General features: G+C 43.9%; 1 protein-coding gene across 1 annotated transcript; it reads right to left on the bottom strand.

Annotated features, from left to right (window-relative positions):
• Positions 1 to 370: 370 nt before the first annotated feature.
• On the bottom strand, positions 371 to 10,293 carry tnfsf11 (TNF superfamily member 11; the record flags this gene model as incomplete). The annotated part of the gene is made up of 4 exons (XM_080477854.1): positions 371 to 813; positions 1,967 to 2,093; positions 6,643 to 6,678; positions 10,093 to 10,293. 4 exons carry the CDS (start codon positions 10,291 to 10,293, stop codon positions 371 to 373), a joined length of 807 nt encoding a protein of 268 aa, XP_080333980.1.
• Between the last annotated feature and the right edge of the window lie 2,864 nt (positions 10,294 to 13,157).

Raw genomic sequence — 13,157 nt, 5'->3', positions numbered from 1 at the left:
CTGTAATCTGACCTGAACGTACTGAAATTTCCCAATACGAAACCACAATACGTAGAAGAAAAGAAAAACAAAAAGAAGCTCAATAAAACTTCAGTGCTGTTTGGGTAAAAAGGTTGAAAGCCCTGCGTCTGTTCTCCAGGGGGAGGGAGGACGGGAGAGTGGAAAGACTTAAAAAAAAAAAAAAAAGGTAGTGGCCTTTTTCAGTTTGCTTTTTCTCGTTAAAAGACTCCGAGGCTACTTGATGATGAGCAATGTGAAGAAAAAAAAACGTGTACAAAAAAAAAAAAAAAAAATCGACAATCTAAATCACTAACAGTGGTTCTTTGGCATAATGTTCAGTAGCATGTCCGCTCCCCACCAGGTGCACTTCTCAGTTGCCTAACTTGATGGCCCCGAAATACGTCCCTTCGCCCTCCGGGTCCAGCATCCACGCGTTGGACACGTTGACAAACAGGGCGTCCCCCTCGTTCAGCTTGACCCCCCGGCCCTGCTGGGCGCAGTACATGTTGTAGCTGGTGTCGTTCCAGCGCATGGTGCTGCCCGTCTTCATCAGCAGCAGGGCCTTGCTGTTCTGATTGATGATCTCGTGGTAGATGTACTGGATGAGCTGGGTGTTGCTCACATCCACCGGGGAGGTCCCCCCCTGGCCGCCGTCCTCCGGCCCCCCCTGCCGGTAGTAGCGGAAGCAGGTCTTGGCGTAAACGTAGTAGAAACCCGACTCCATCACCAGCAGCTTCCCCTTCTGGTAATGCATTTTGTGGCGGTATCCGTGCACCTCGTCCCAGTCGATGGTGATGGCCTTCGGTTCACCCTCTGAGGAACAGGAACGTTCTGGTCAGTCGATCAACACATTTTAGCTCAGATTCCACATACATCCTAGTAGTAGTGCCATGATAACCTTTCAATTTAAACTTTGTCTTTGTTGTGGCGCAAAGCATATGGGATGAAAAGGTCTATACTTTCAGCAAAACCAAAGAATTAGTGCAGAAAATAACTACAATCTCAACATAAATCCAAATGTAATGAAACCTTCTGGTGCAAAATACAGTGAAATATCAAAAAAAAACTGTCGCATTATGGGTGGGTTTTTTTTGTGAACAAACTCACCCTGACAGTTTGGCCTTGAGGCTCTTTTGGTCGATTTCAAAATAGCAAAACATTTTCGATGTATTGTACGTAGGGATGGAAATCGAGAACCGTTTCCCAGTGTTTTAATTCCTTGGAATCGTTTGTGCCGCTTGATAAGGGAACCGTTTGCAAAATTTGGCAAAAGCGCTCTAAAGTTTGGTTCCATTTCCAGGAGAAAGGACGACAACAGGGCAACTTGCAAAGTGGACATTTCATCGAAATCAGGAAGTACGAGCAACATGCAGAAACGCCGGCACACAGCAGCGATAACTCTGAATAAACGTCGTGTCTTCGATCCTCTCCGGACTGAATCTCAACCCGTCAGCAGCGTTGGCACGTCTTCTGTTGTTAATACTGCAGGAAACTACAGATCCTTTTGTCCCAAATGACAATCGATAAGAGATGTAACGTATTTAGTGATGCATATATACATCTGAGATTCATCATTTTCTGCAATAGATTTGCATCGGTAGAACTTTATTTCTGTTTGAGGATCACAATGAAAATAAGTCTCTTTTATGACTTTTGTTGAGTCATACGTTTTTTTTACATGTCATCATAATGATTAATATACATTTGTATGTTTTTATTCTAAATAAAATCCAAATAAATTCAATTTCATTCATCTGAATCATTAACCAGAATCTAAAATGGAATCGTAAAATTCATCAATTTCAATCCCTAATTGTACAGCCGCATGAGAAATGGATGAAGGTTTTAGACATTAAGTTGGGAAAGAAATGCAATTCAAGGTTTTAAAAGAAAGTATTTCTGTGAATGTCCTCTGAAGGGTTACAAAAACACTCAGACCAGGGTTCGAACCGGGACTCGGACTCACTCTTTGGGTACTCCTGTCGGGTTCGGATCTGTAGATGGGCTGCCGGCACGTTCTCCTTGGAGGGTTTACACTTCCTGGGCTTCCTGGTGTCTCTCAGTGCGTTCAGTACCGGCTCCGTCTGAACCTCCTGAGATAAAACATGAGAAAAAAAAAAAAAAAAAAAACTCAAACAAACTCCAAGAACACTGACCGTGCACGCTCAATCAAATGAGCTCAAAGGTGAAACTATCATCAGTATTATTACAGCATTCATTTACCGTATATGTGTATAAAATCTATTAGTCATGGATCCGTGCAGGCCGGAGGCGATCGACAAACAAACACCATCAAAGCCATGCTCAAGATATAAATAATTAACAGTAAAAGACTATAAAGTGACTAGTTTGTTATCCAGGCTGCACAACAAAAGCAATAAGATAATAAGTGAACAAATGAGAATGTTTAGTATTTCAATGACGATGTGATTTGAACAGAAGATCTTATTTTGTGAATTAATTGCACTTTTCTTTTAATTTGCAGAGCATCAAAACTATTTATTTCAGTTTCAGCCCTTTTATTTAACAACCCTAGTTTCCGTATTTATGTAGTTCTAATTTAAAATGGGAATTTTAAAGATATATTAAAAAAAAGAAGCTGTGCTGAATCAAAGCTCGCAGATTAAACTTCACAAAGTGGATGTTGTAACGTTCTCTACATGCTTAGTTGCATTTCAAAACACAGCACCAACTAGTGGCATGATGCGCAAACTACGGCGTTTCCATCCATCAGCGCTATCAAATCATTGTCGTTTCAATATGAAACTTTTTGCAGTGAAAACTTTCCAGTGGATCGTACTCAAGTAAACAGGCAAAGTGTTTGTATTCATCCCGAATCATAATTGTCGTTATTAATCACATATTAACTGTTTACTGGACATCGTGCAGCCCCAGTTTCACTTCATGCCAGATGTATTAAGGCTTGTTTTTGAGTTTCCTCTGATCAAATAACCTCCTGGCAATCAAAATACACAAATGTCTGGAAATGAAGTGTTGCAACACTTCCCAAACGAACTCAGTTACATAACTCTACACCTGCTGCCCCGTGCTAATAATACTCACGTATTTACTTTACATCCCAAATCCACACAGATTTTCATCTAAGATTAGCACCGTCTGCTGCTTCACCAACATGTTTACACGCGTTGAAATAGGTCTGTAGAGTGGATTGTTATCTGCTGCGCGTGTGTGTGGCTTCATTACGAAAACAAATTAGAGCTACACTCGGTAGAGCACAGACCATTGCCAATGCCGCATTTCTTTGTGGAACCAAGTTAGCATCGCGAGCATGTTAACTGTTCGCTCATATCAATGCCAGCCAGCCTGTCGGGTAGCTACGTCACAGTGTGAAACACTGAGCAGGGGGCGTCTCCATGGCAACATATGCTGATCTCCTTTGATCTCCTCCATGGCGCGCACCTGCCATCCGCTTTGTATGGGACATTTTTCCGTAGCTTTTTGGGATTTAGTGGTGAAACTGTTCGCCGTTAACGCCCTAAAATCTAATCGATTGTTCCTTGGATGATGATGAATCATCTCTGAAGATTTCATGCAATTCGGGGTCAATAGTTTTTGTCAAAAGTTGATAAAATATGTGTATATAAAAACATAGAGAACATAACCTTCTCGTCCCAACTTTCATTGGCGAAGGCAACAACAGCACCAACTTGTGGCCCGACATGATCGCTACCTCGTTATCAACCTTTTCCTTGTAAACAAACATGTGTAAACACAACTTTTGTGATACGAAAGCACAAAAACGATGCCTTTTCACTTCCTGATCTGCATCGTGAGCTGCTGCCCGAAGAAGACTGGAGGACAAACGTCCACCTCTTCGCCTGCGCTCGGCTCCGGCTGTTGACTGCAGAGGTCTGATCCTGCAATACCACAGTGCATGCAGGCCTCCGCTCGGCCCTTTAACTACGCACCGCACGCATCATTCAACATGTCCATTATGTTGACGAGTGGTTTCTGAGATGCTGCACGAGAACAAAAGTCCTCTCACTCAGCGCCCGGCCACCAGCGCAGAGCTTCTCTCCAGACGTCTCGCACACGTCGCCACAGATAATAAACATTCCCATCGTGAGCCGTGTCCGTTTCACCGTCCCGCCTTCTCACCCCTCCCCGGCATGACGGCGACCACAGGCCCGCTCCAGTCCGCCCCCGGTGGCGGGGGCCGAACCGGCACATCAAAGCAAAAGCCTGACAGCCGTCCGCCGAGGCCTCCCGGCTCTCCGGCGGGAGAACCGAAGGGCTCGGTGTCGACGCCAACACAACACGGCGCGGGCCAAGTGGACCCGTCACCCTGACACCTCATAAAGCTCCCAGCACGCCGCGCCGCGCGGCTTTCTGTCCGCACTCCACCAGGGAGACAAACAAAAACGCATCGGTTCAAACGATACTAAAGCGTCATGAGAAACCAAACGCTCCTCAAGCAAAGTCCTGCGTTTTCTGTCGGTTCGACAAAACTTGAGCCAAAAATCAGGCGCCGACGTCCAAAAAGGGATCAAGAATTCTATTATAACCGGAATTGTGTAAGTTACTGGAACTAAAAAAAAATAGTGGAGACACTTAACTAGTTATATTGCAGTTACACGTTAACCAAATGTGTGGATCAGACTTTATCCTGAAGTTCAATTGACGTCACATCATTCAGTAGGAGGAAGATGCTCGATAATATAATGCACAAAATAAGAGTTCTGAATAGGGACGCAATGACGCCATGTTTTTCTTTTATTCTTTTAAAGGAGTACCAACCTTTAGCTACTTGCCAATACACAGTACTGACATGAGTACTTTCTACATGCCATAGAATATAATTTACACACGATATGCGAAGGCTATGCGTTATCCACCAGTACGAGTACTCTGTGCAGTATCGGGCCCAATACTGGTATCGGGTAGCGATCCTGCACATGGATTCTCCTGCTCATAACTCTTCTCACCAACTTCACGTCACTCGACATCAACAGCCAGATAAACAACAGCAACAGAAGTAAACCTGGCTGCAGCTGATGTGAAGCCGACTGTATCCGATTACATCTTAGTCACTGAAGCGGCGAACAAAGATTGTTGTTGCAGAAGTTGAATCAGTTGTTCCTGGATTCCGCGGCTCTGCGGCCATTCTGCACTACGTTTGTCGCTCCGCTGATAAAAAAAATAAGCAAAGTCTGGCTGCAGTGAGACGATCGAGCCAGACAGGAAGTATAAACACAAAAGGCCTTGTAAATCAAGACAAAACACACCTTTAATTTGTTTTCTCAAACGGCACACGTGGAGGCAACAGGCCAGAAGTCAGAGGAGCATCAGCACAGGCTGACTGTGTGGTGATTTCACCACACACACACGCAAAGGAGCAATCCGCTCTAAACTTGAACAATGGGAGCACACGGACATTCTAATGGCCAGGAGACCAAGTTGGATTGTCATTACGGTGACTGTCAAAATAAAACTACCAAGTCCCAGGAGATTATGGACTGGGAGTCATGACACCACAGAGGAAACATTGTTCCGTTTGTCCAGCTACTGAGCGTGTGCAGAAGAACTCTTTACTATGGCCACGTTTTGCCCATTTCCATGGTGGAGAAGTGTTTTAAAAAAAAGTTGTGTTTTCATTGGCTACAAGAACCGTCGTCACATAACCAGACACGAGCCAATCAGAAATCAAACCCTACATAGTGTCATCGGGGGTTTAGCCAATCACAATCAAGGTAGGCCCTCCCTTTGACTCCTCCCACAATTAGGCAGCTCCACTCTGGCACATGGCACCACCAGAGGAAGTACTTCCTCCTCTTCCCAAGATGGGCATGTGTGGGCGGAGCCGGTCCAGCTCACACAGACACAGCAGATTCTGAACGCAGCTCCTATGATCCAATATTCAAATGGAGGAAAATCAAGGAAAACCAATAAACTTTGAATAGAATGTTTTTGGACCAACAAAACCAGGTGAAAGAGTTGAAAAACTGGATGATATGACTCCTTTAATCTCCATGTGGACTGTGTCCAATTGTAAGTATGATTTATTCCGAGTAAGTGATATTAGTGCATCGCCAGTTTTAACTCCCTCGGTTGAGAAACACTCACTGAGCACCGACGTTGGAAACGTTACGCACAGTTCAACCAGGAGCCGAACCAAACCCGTGAGAAAAACCCTGCACCAGAAGCCGCTTCCCTCCATATCAAAAGGCAGAAAAGGTGTTTGTCCTGCTGCGGTCTGACCTCTCTGCGGCCGCCGGGACCACCTGGGGTTTTTGTGCTTCGTTCTACAGAAGCAAACACACCCATGGGAAAATCACGACTCCTGCTCGTGCAGAATTTCAGATGCATATCTTGTTTTTGTTTCTTTTTTTCCCCACCGCTTTCGACTCCTCTCTTAAAAACACATCCAAGTTATTACACGCACTGTACTTCCCCGTCGACGCAGACAAGCGGAAATACCTGTTATGCTTTTAACAACATTTCTGAAGCCACAGAGAAATTATTTCTCTGCAGTTGTGTCAATCACAACCCTGCAAACTTTAACTTGGCCACAGGAGACACTGCAATATTAGGTAATATGTCTTTCTATAAAAACCCAGGTGTGTTTTCATGTTTTGGCTGTGAAATCAGCAGTCAAGAGGGTCAAAAAGAGGTCAAACTCACCTCGATGGGTCGATGCGGCGCTGCAGACAAATCTACCTGGAGACAGAAACGAGGCAGATCAGAGACGTGGATGTGAAAGTAACAAAACAAAAAAGCCATGACACGTTCACAAAGCGAGGAATGATGGGAAACTGTTTCTGACAGGTGTTGACGAGGCGGAAATATCTGAGAAGACTTTCAGGACGGATACAAGAGGAGTTGTTGAGTGTGGGATCTGGAGTGTAATTTACCCTCCCGATTCCACCCTGCGTTCCTCAAAAAGAGCCTGAAGGCAACGCGATCTACATCAGAGGCTGTCAGACTTGTTTCGATATTTACATCCCCCGCCCCCCCCTTCTTTGAAACACTGTTTCAAGTAAAAACATTTCAAAAAGGCAAAAACTAAACCCATTCTAACAGGTATGAGAGAGGATTCTGTGATCTTTTTAAATAAACTACAAGGAAGTTCTCAGCGTTATGATCAAATCCCTAGAAAACCGCGGCCACCGAAGAGTTCAGGAAACTTTGTTAAACTACTTTTACACGACCTTGCATGCGTCCCATATAGCTGCAAGCTAGACAAAGTAAAGGTATTTTTAGGGAACATGCCACAGGGACAAGGAAGAGGTGATTAAAAGAATTCCAAGAGTTTCAGAAGGAAACACGTGTGTTTTTGTGCAAGAATGTAAAAGTAGTTTTAGGGAACAGATGTGATTTCAAGACACAATGCAAACCTCATTTCAAAGGTACGAAAAAGGGAACGCAGAAGTTGTTTCTAAGGAAAGTAAAAGTTGTTTCAATGGAAATTAGAAGGTTTTGTAAGTGAACATAAAAGGAATTAAAAGTTGTTTAGAAACTAAAGTTTGTTGCATAGGAAGACAAAGTTGACATAAAAGGGAACGTAAAAAGTTGTTGGTTTGGAGCAATCCCATTTTGCAAGAGAACAAAACAAATTGTTTCCAGGAAACAGAGTAGTTTGTGTTTTGGGGGCAAAAGTTGTTTTAGGGAACACAAAAGTCATTTCAATGGAAAGAAAAAAATTCTTCCACAAGAACTTAAAGTGAACAAGTGTTGTTGTTAAACTACTGAAAATGTGTTGCAAAGGAAGACAAAAGTTGTTTCTAGGGAACATACAAATTGTATTTGTGCATAAGTTGTTGCACGTACATGCACACGTTGTTACAAGGCAACATAATAGTTGCAGTGAGGGAACAAAATGTTGAGAGCTAATGAGATGTTGAGGTGAAAGAAGACCAACTTTTGGGGAGGAAAAGGAAAGTTTCGCAAAGAAGCTGCAAAGGTTGTTGCAAGGGAACACAGCAGAATCTGTTCGGGAAAGACAACAAATCAAGGGAACCAATGAGTTATTGAGAAGGAACACAAAAAAGAAAGCAAACATGCAACACAAGATTGCAAGACTTCATGAAGGCTGATGCAAAAGTTAAAGCGAGATGAGTATAATATGAAAGAAATGTAAATTAAGGGAACAGATGAGATATTGAGTTATTTGGAGGGAACAGATTTGTTAAAAACTTTATCATCTCACATTGCCTGTGCAGTACTCCAAAGTGCCACCAGGGGTGTCACTACACCAATGCTTAATGGTTACGCCGATAATGGGCAGGTTGAGCTGGGAATCAAACCTCCAACCTTGGAGTTGGAAGATGCGTCGCTCCAACAACAGTCCAAGAAAATCTAACTTACATTAAAATATATAGATACGACATTTCGGCCGTGAAAACAATTTAAAGAAAAGGTGAAACTTAAAATGGAAGATATTTCAAAAGTTTGTTACATTAATGCAAAAGAAAGGTGAAAAAAGGCAAAATAGTGCAATTAAAAGACAAAGATAGTTGCAGATCTTGTGAATTAATAGTAAATCATCACAAGTTGAATTCAAAGCTTAAAGTGCAATTTATTAAACTTTATAACATATTCCCCTGCAGTACTCCAAACAGCCCCTAGGTGCAACATTCACCAAAATAAAAAAAATTTAAAAACACTGCACATAAACAATAACTTAACTTGTATTTCTGGCCAAAAAGCACAATAAAAAAAGCACTTTTAGGTTCTCACGCTCCAACCAGAGCCTCTTTAAAGAGGAAAAAATAAAATCCCCTCCTCTGATCAGCACATTCCTCTGCAGAGATTTCAACTCTTCCTACTTCTCCAGGAATTCCTTCAGGTGTTGATGGGCAAACAGGGCCGAGGCCAAACTCCTCACAACTGCTGAGTCACACAGAGTGCAACTGTACGCATCTGCCCTCACAATCCAGGAGAATCAGAGCTCAGGACTCAGGAGGGGCTGCTGCCGGGGGCCTTCGAGGAACATGGACGGAATCATCACACTGTCTGATCTCTGCTTTGTTAGTTTTACTCTCTTTTTTTTTTTTCCCTCAAGCTCCTTCTTAATTTATTTTCTTTCTCCCTCTCTGGCTCACAGGCAGAACATAACAAGCCACCATACCACACTGCAGTGTGTTTATGCCAGGCACAGGCCAGAGAACTTTAAACAGAGAAGGAGAAAGAGGGAGGAGGAGGAGGAGGAGGGGGGAGGGGGGGGGGGGGTAGAGAGATGCTCCCCAGGTGAACTCGCAGCATCCTGACAGAGCCGTGGACATGTGGGTTTGCTCACTTTGGCTTGTTCAAACACGACAATTATTCAACGCCAATAGACCCCACAAAGTTAGGAAAACAACTGAATGGAAATGTTTTACAGGATGGCAGATCCTCCAGCCCGAACCCAGAGAAACAAGGAGGCCATGTAAGGTTATACAGACAGCCGAGATAGAAATCTCCAAAACTGTCACAAGTTGGAACATCCACAGACTTTCTCTCCTCCGCCAGATTCCTGCTCAGGCTCAAACGTTCACAACGTATAAATTACAAATACATGGCATGTAAACACGAGGCTGGAGCGAAGACATCTGCATTTCTCTTCTTTTTTTTTTTTTCTTTTATCCCCTTTTAGTACAAAAAAAAAAAAAAAAGCATCTCGCGCGTCCGTATCCGGGTGAAACGAGCTGGAAAGCGTCGCGCTGAAACAACTAATCTGAGTGGAACGCCTCACCGAGGCTTGCCGAGATGTTATCAGTGTTTTTACAGCGGAGGAAGAGGCGTTTTTTGAAGGCGCCTTCAAAAGACTACGCCAGCAGTGCGCAGCGAACGGTGCCAAAACAGAGACGCGTTCTGTCGTTCTTCAACTTCAGAGAGCAGAAGCCGCCTCCTCTCTCAAGCAGTCTGCACACTTATCTGTCATTTTATTGCCTTGTAAAAAAAGAAGAAGAAAAATAATATCTATATATGCGTGAGTGTAACTTGGAATCACTCCGTGAAGTCTTGGTAAATATGTACACGCTGAGCCGAAGTTTGCGTAAAAGCGCTCAAAGGGAATAATAAAGTGACGCGCGGGGAGATTAAACCCTTAGAAAGCCCAGACCCAGTGTCATGTCACTCGTTTGCAGCCCCTACCTCTTGCAGATAACCCGTCAGGTGTAATAAGATCGCCACGCTGGAAGCCACCTGAAGCAATCCCATAACAGCGAGGGTTCCGAAAAGCAGCGGCCGGTACGTGGGCTCCGAGCTGTGCACCGGGTGGAAGCGGTGCTGCCCGGCCTCCATGTCGACCGCGTTCCGCAGGTAGCCTCGGTACTCGCCGTGCGTAGCTGCCATGGTGCGCGCTCTGTGCCGTGTGCCGTGTGCCGTGCAGCCGCCGGGCCAGGTCCCAGACTCAATGCAGAAAAGGAAACGCAGCCTGCGAGAGTCCCTATAATCAGCAGTGGGTGGGCTGAGAGAGAGAGAGGGAGAGAGAGAGAGAGAGAGAGAGTTTTCTCTCGTTCTTTTTTTCCCCTCTTTACGCAGCCAATCAGAGGAGCGCAGACTAGAAAGGACTTGAAACGGGGACCGTCAACCGGATCGACCTGAGCGCACCGCAGGTAAAGCGAGCCCTTTATGGCTGCAGCGGCTCCAAGCAGGAGATCCACCCATTTACTGCCCGTCCACACCCCCGCGCAGACACACATCTGGAGGGGTGGGGTGGGGGGGGTGGGAAGGGGGCATCACTGGGGGGGGATTCAGATCAGACCATCAGTCATCACGGAACTCGCCTATGACAGACGAGAGACTGGACCAAACATCAGACCACAGGAGAAAAATCCTCCACATGTTTAATGATTTTATGACAGCAAATTAAACTGTTGGGATCTTTTCTGTTTCGAACTTCTGTTTGATTTGAACTACAGTTCCAGAAGACTTGAACAATGTCCAAAATGAAAGAAAAAAGAAAAAGAAAATTAAAACAAAACCTAATTCATATGGAAGGTTTGCATTTCTAGAGTTATACGGTATATCTCCCCCTTCTGTTTATTTACTTTATTCATATTTTCAGCCCAGAGAAGGTGGAGAGGTTCAAATGCGTTTATACGACAAGGTTTCAGGTGAAAACGCCGTCGTAACATGAATCATCAACATTTTGTAAAGGAATCCACCAAAGTGAAAAAGCTAAAATTCAGTGTTGTAATACCAAATGCTGCCAGCAGATAGTACATTGAGTCATTTACAGAGCTTACTGCCCCTAGTCTAAGAACAGAAGTAGACCTTTTAAGTGAAAATGCATTATTTTGTCCTTTGTGTTTTCGGAACGTTTCGTGTTGACATGGTTTCTAAAAGTATGTCCGTTTCCGTGGAAACTAGAAGACTATGGATTGGGAGTCATAACACTCTGGAGGAAAACGGTCTTCTTATTGTTACTACGGCCGCGGTGCACATGTGCATTTCAGAATAGTTGCATACCCCTCGTTTCCACAGAGACGGAGTCAGAACATTTTCAAAAGTTGCATTGTCAGTGGCTCCGAGCGCCGTTGTCATGTAAACGGACGCCCAAAACCCTACGGAAGTTTTATGTTTTCACTTGAAAACCAACGCTGAAGTTCATCATAATTAAAGTCAAACTACAGAAATTTCAATTGAAATTGACTCACTTCTGCCCCCCAGTGCACAGGAGGGGGTATGTCTTAAATCTTTCATACTCTCCCTTTAAGTTGCACAAAACTCAACAGAAGTTGCTTCAGCTAACCAGGAATCAACCCTCCGGTCAGATGTGTAAAAGTTAAAGTTATTGTAAAGTTTTACAGTTTGCTCCCGTCGTTAAATGACTGATCACTCTGGTGAGGCAGCGCAGACTCGTTAGTGAACCAGACGAGGATATTTTATGTGTCCTGCTCGGCAATTAGTCATGTTGACCTCAACCGCAATTCTAATAAACACAAAGAGTTGGATGCGTTAACCTCTGACCCCTGCCGCTCTCCAGCGATGTTGCGACCGAGGCTGGGAAAACGGGGCCGGGAGAGGAGTTCAGTCTATTAACTAAATACCTGGAAACTCTTGTTCATGCACTTATCACTGCTTCCTGTAAATTCCACGGATGGAGGATTTTGGTAAAAAGTCCCTGGCTTGACTCCAGGTTTTGTCGGTGGAAGACAGAAGGACCGTGCATTTCACATCACATATGGAGATGCATCAGAAAGCCTCTGGGGTCATGGTGAAGCAAACAGGATGATCTGGTCGTGCATCAAGTTAATGCACTGACATCGAGTGGCGTTTATAGACTCGTTAAACTTCTTTTGTTTGCACAATTTCATACCACAAATTTGTTTGTTAATGGACCGCTGGTTGTTTGTCAGGGGAGGCTACTGAAGTGTTTCTGCTTCAATGATTTAGATTTTCCACCCGTCTGGACTTTATTTGAGTATTTTTCTGAGAACTTTGCAGTATTTAATCTTTGTCCTCTTTACAATGTCTTGTTTTAACCTCTTTGAGGAAGATTCAGAGTCACTGTGAAAGAATCAAAGCAGCTTATTCTAACCAATAAAGAGTAATCATGTTACACTAATAATGATTGAGTGCCAAGACTTCCTGTTTGCTAAAGAATTAGGGATGCACCGATGTCACTTTATTAAAGGACGAGTACAAGTAATAATCTTTTGTCGTGTCTTTTTACCACATTTACATGTACCTTGGTTTTCTACTAAAACGGATATTTTCACCCTTTAAAAATCTTAATTTACACTGGATATATAGACCTGGTTCAGAGCTGGTATGAGCAGCCAAACCTGTAGGGGGCAGTGTAGTGAGAAGCATGAAGCCATGATAGACAAACACCACGTCACAAATTGTGACATAAATACCCGCCTACCTCACTTTAGATGCAAACAGAGTCACAGTGTTTTTCCAGATCTCCAGTGTGGCTGGAGTTTTCAGGACTCATCGTATGTGGTGAGCCGTAGCTGCGTTTATGCGTAAATGCACGGCCCAAACACAGAGAAATATCACAGTTTATTAAAATACTCGCGTACATGTAAACGTGGCCTGAGTGTGTCTGGCCCTGTGTGACTCACTTCATGTTTCCAATTATCCAATTAATGTTATCGTCTTCTTCCCCTGCTCAGCGCTAATGTGTCGCCTCGTCTTGTCGCTACCTTCCCCCCTGCATTTCCTGACTATTCAAGAATAACCTTTGTTTTTATGGAACCTTGTGA

Source organism: Lipophrys pholis (assembly GCF_963383615.2).
Source record: "Lipophrys pholis genome assembly, chromosome: 13".
NCBI lineage: Eukaryota > Metazoa > Chordata > Actinopteri > Blenniiformes > Blenniidae > Lipophrys > Lipophrys pholis.
Note: the sequence above shows the minus strand (reverse complement) of the source record. Positions and strands in the feature narration are given on the sequence as shown.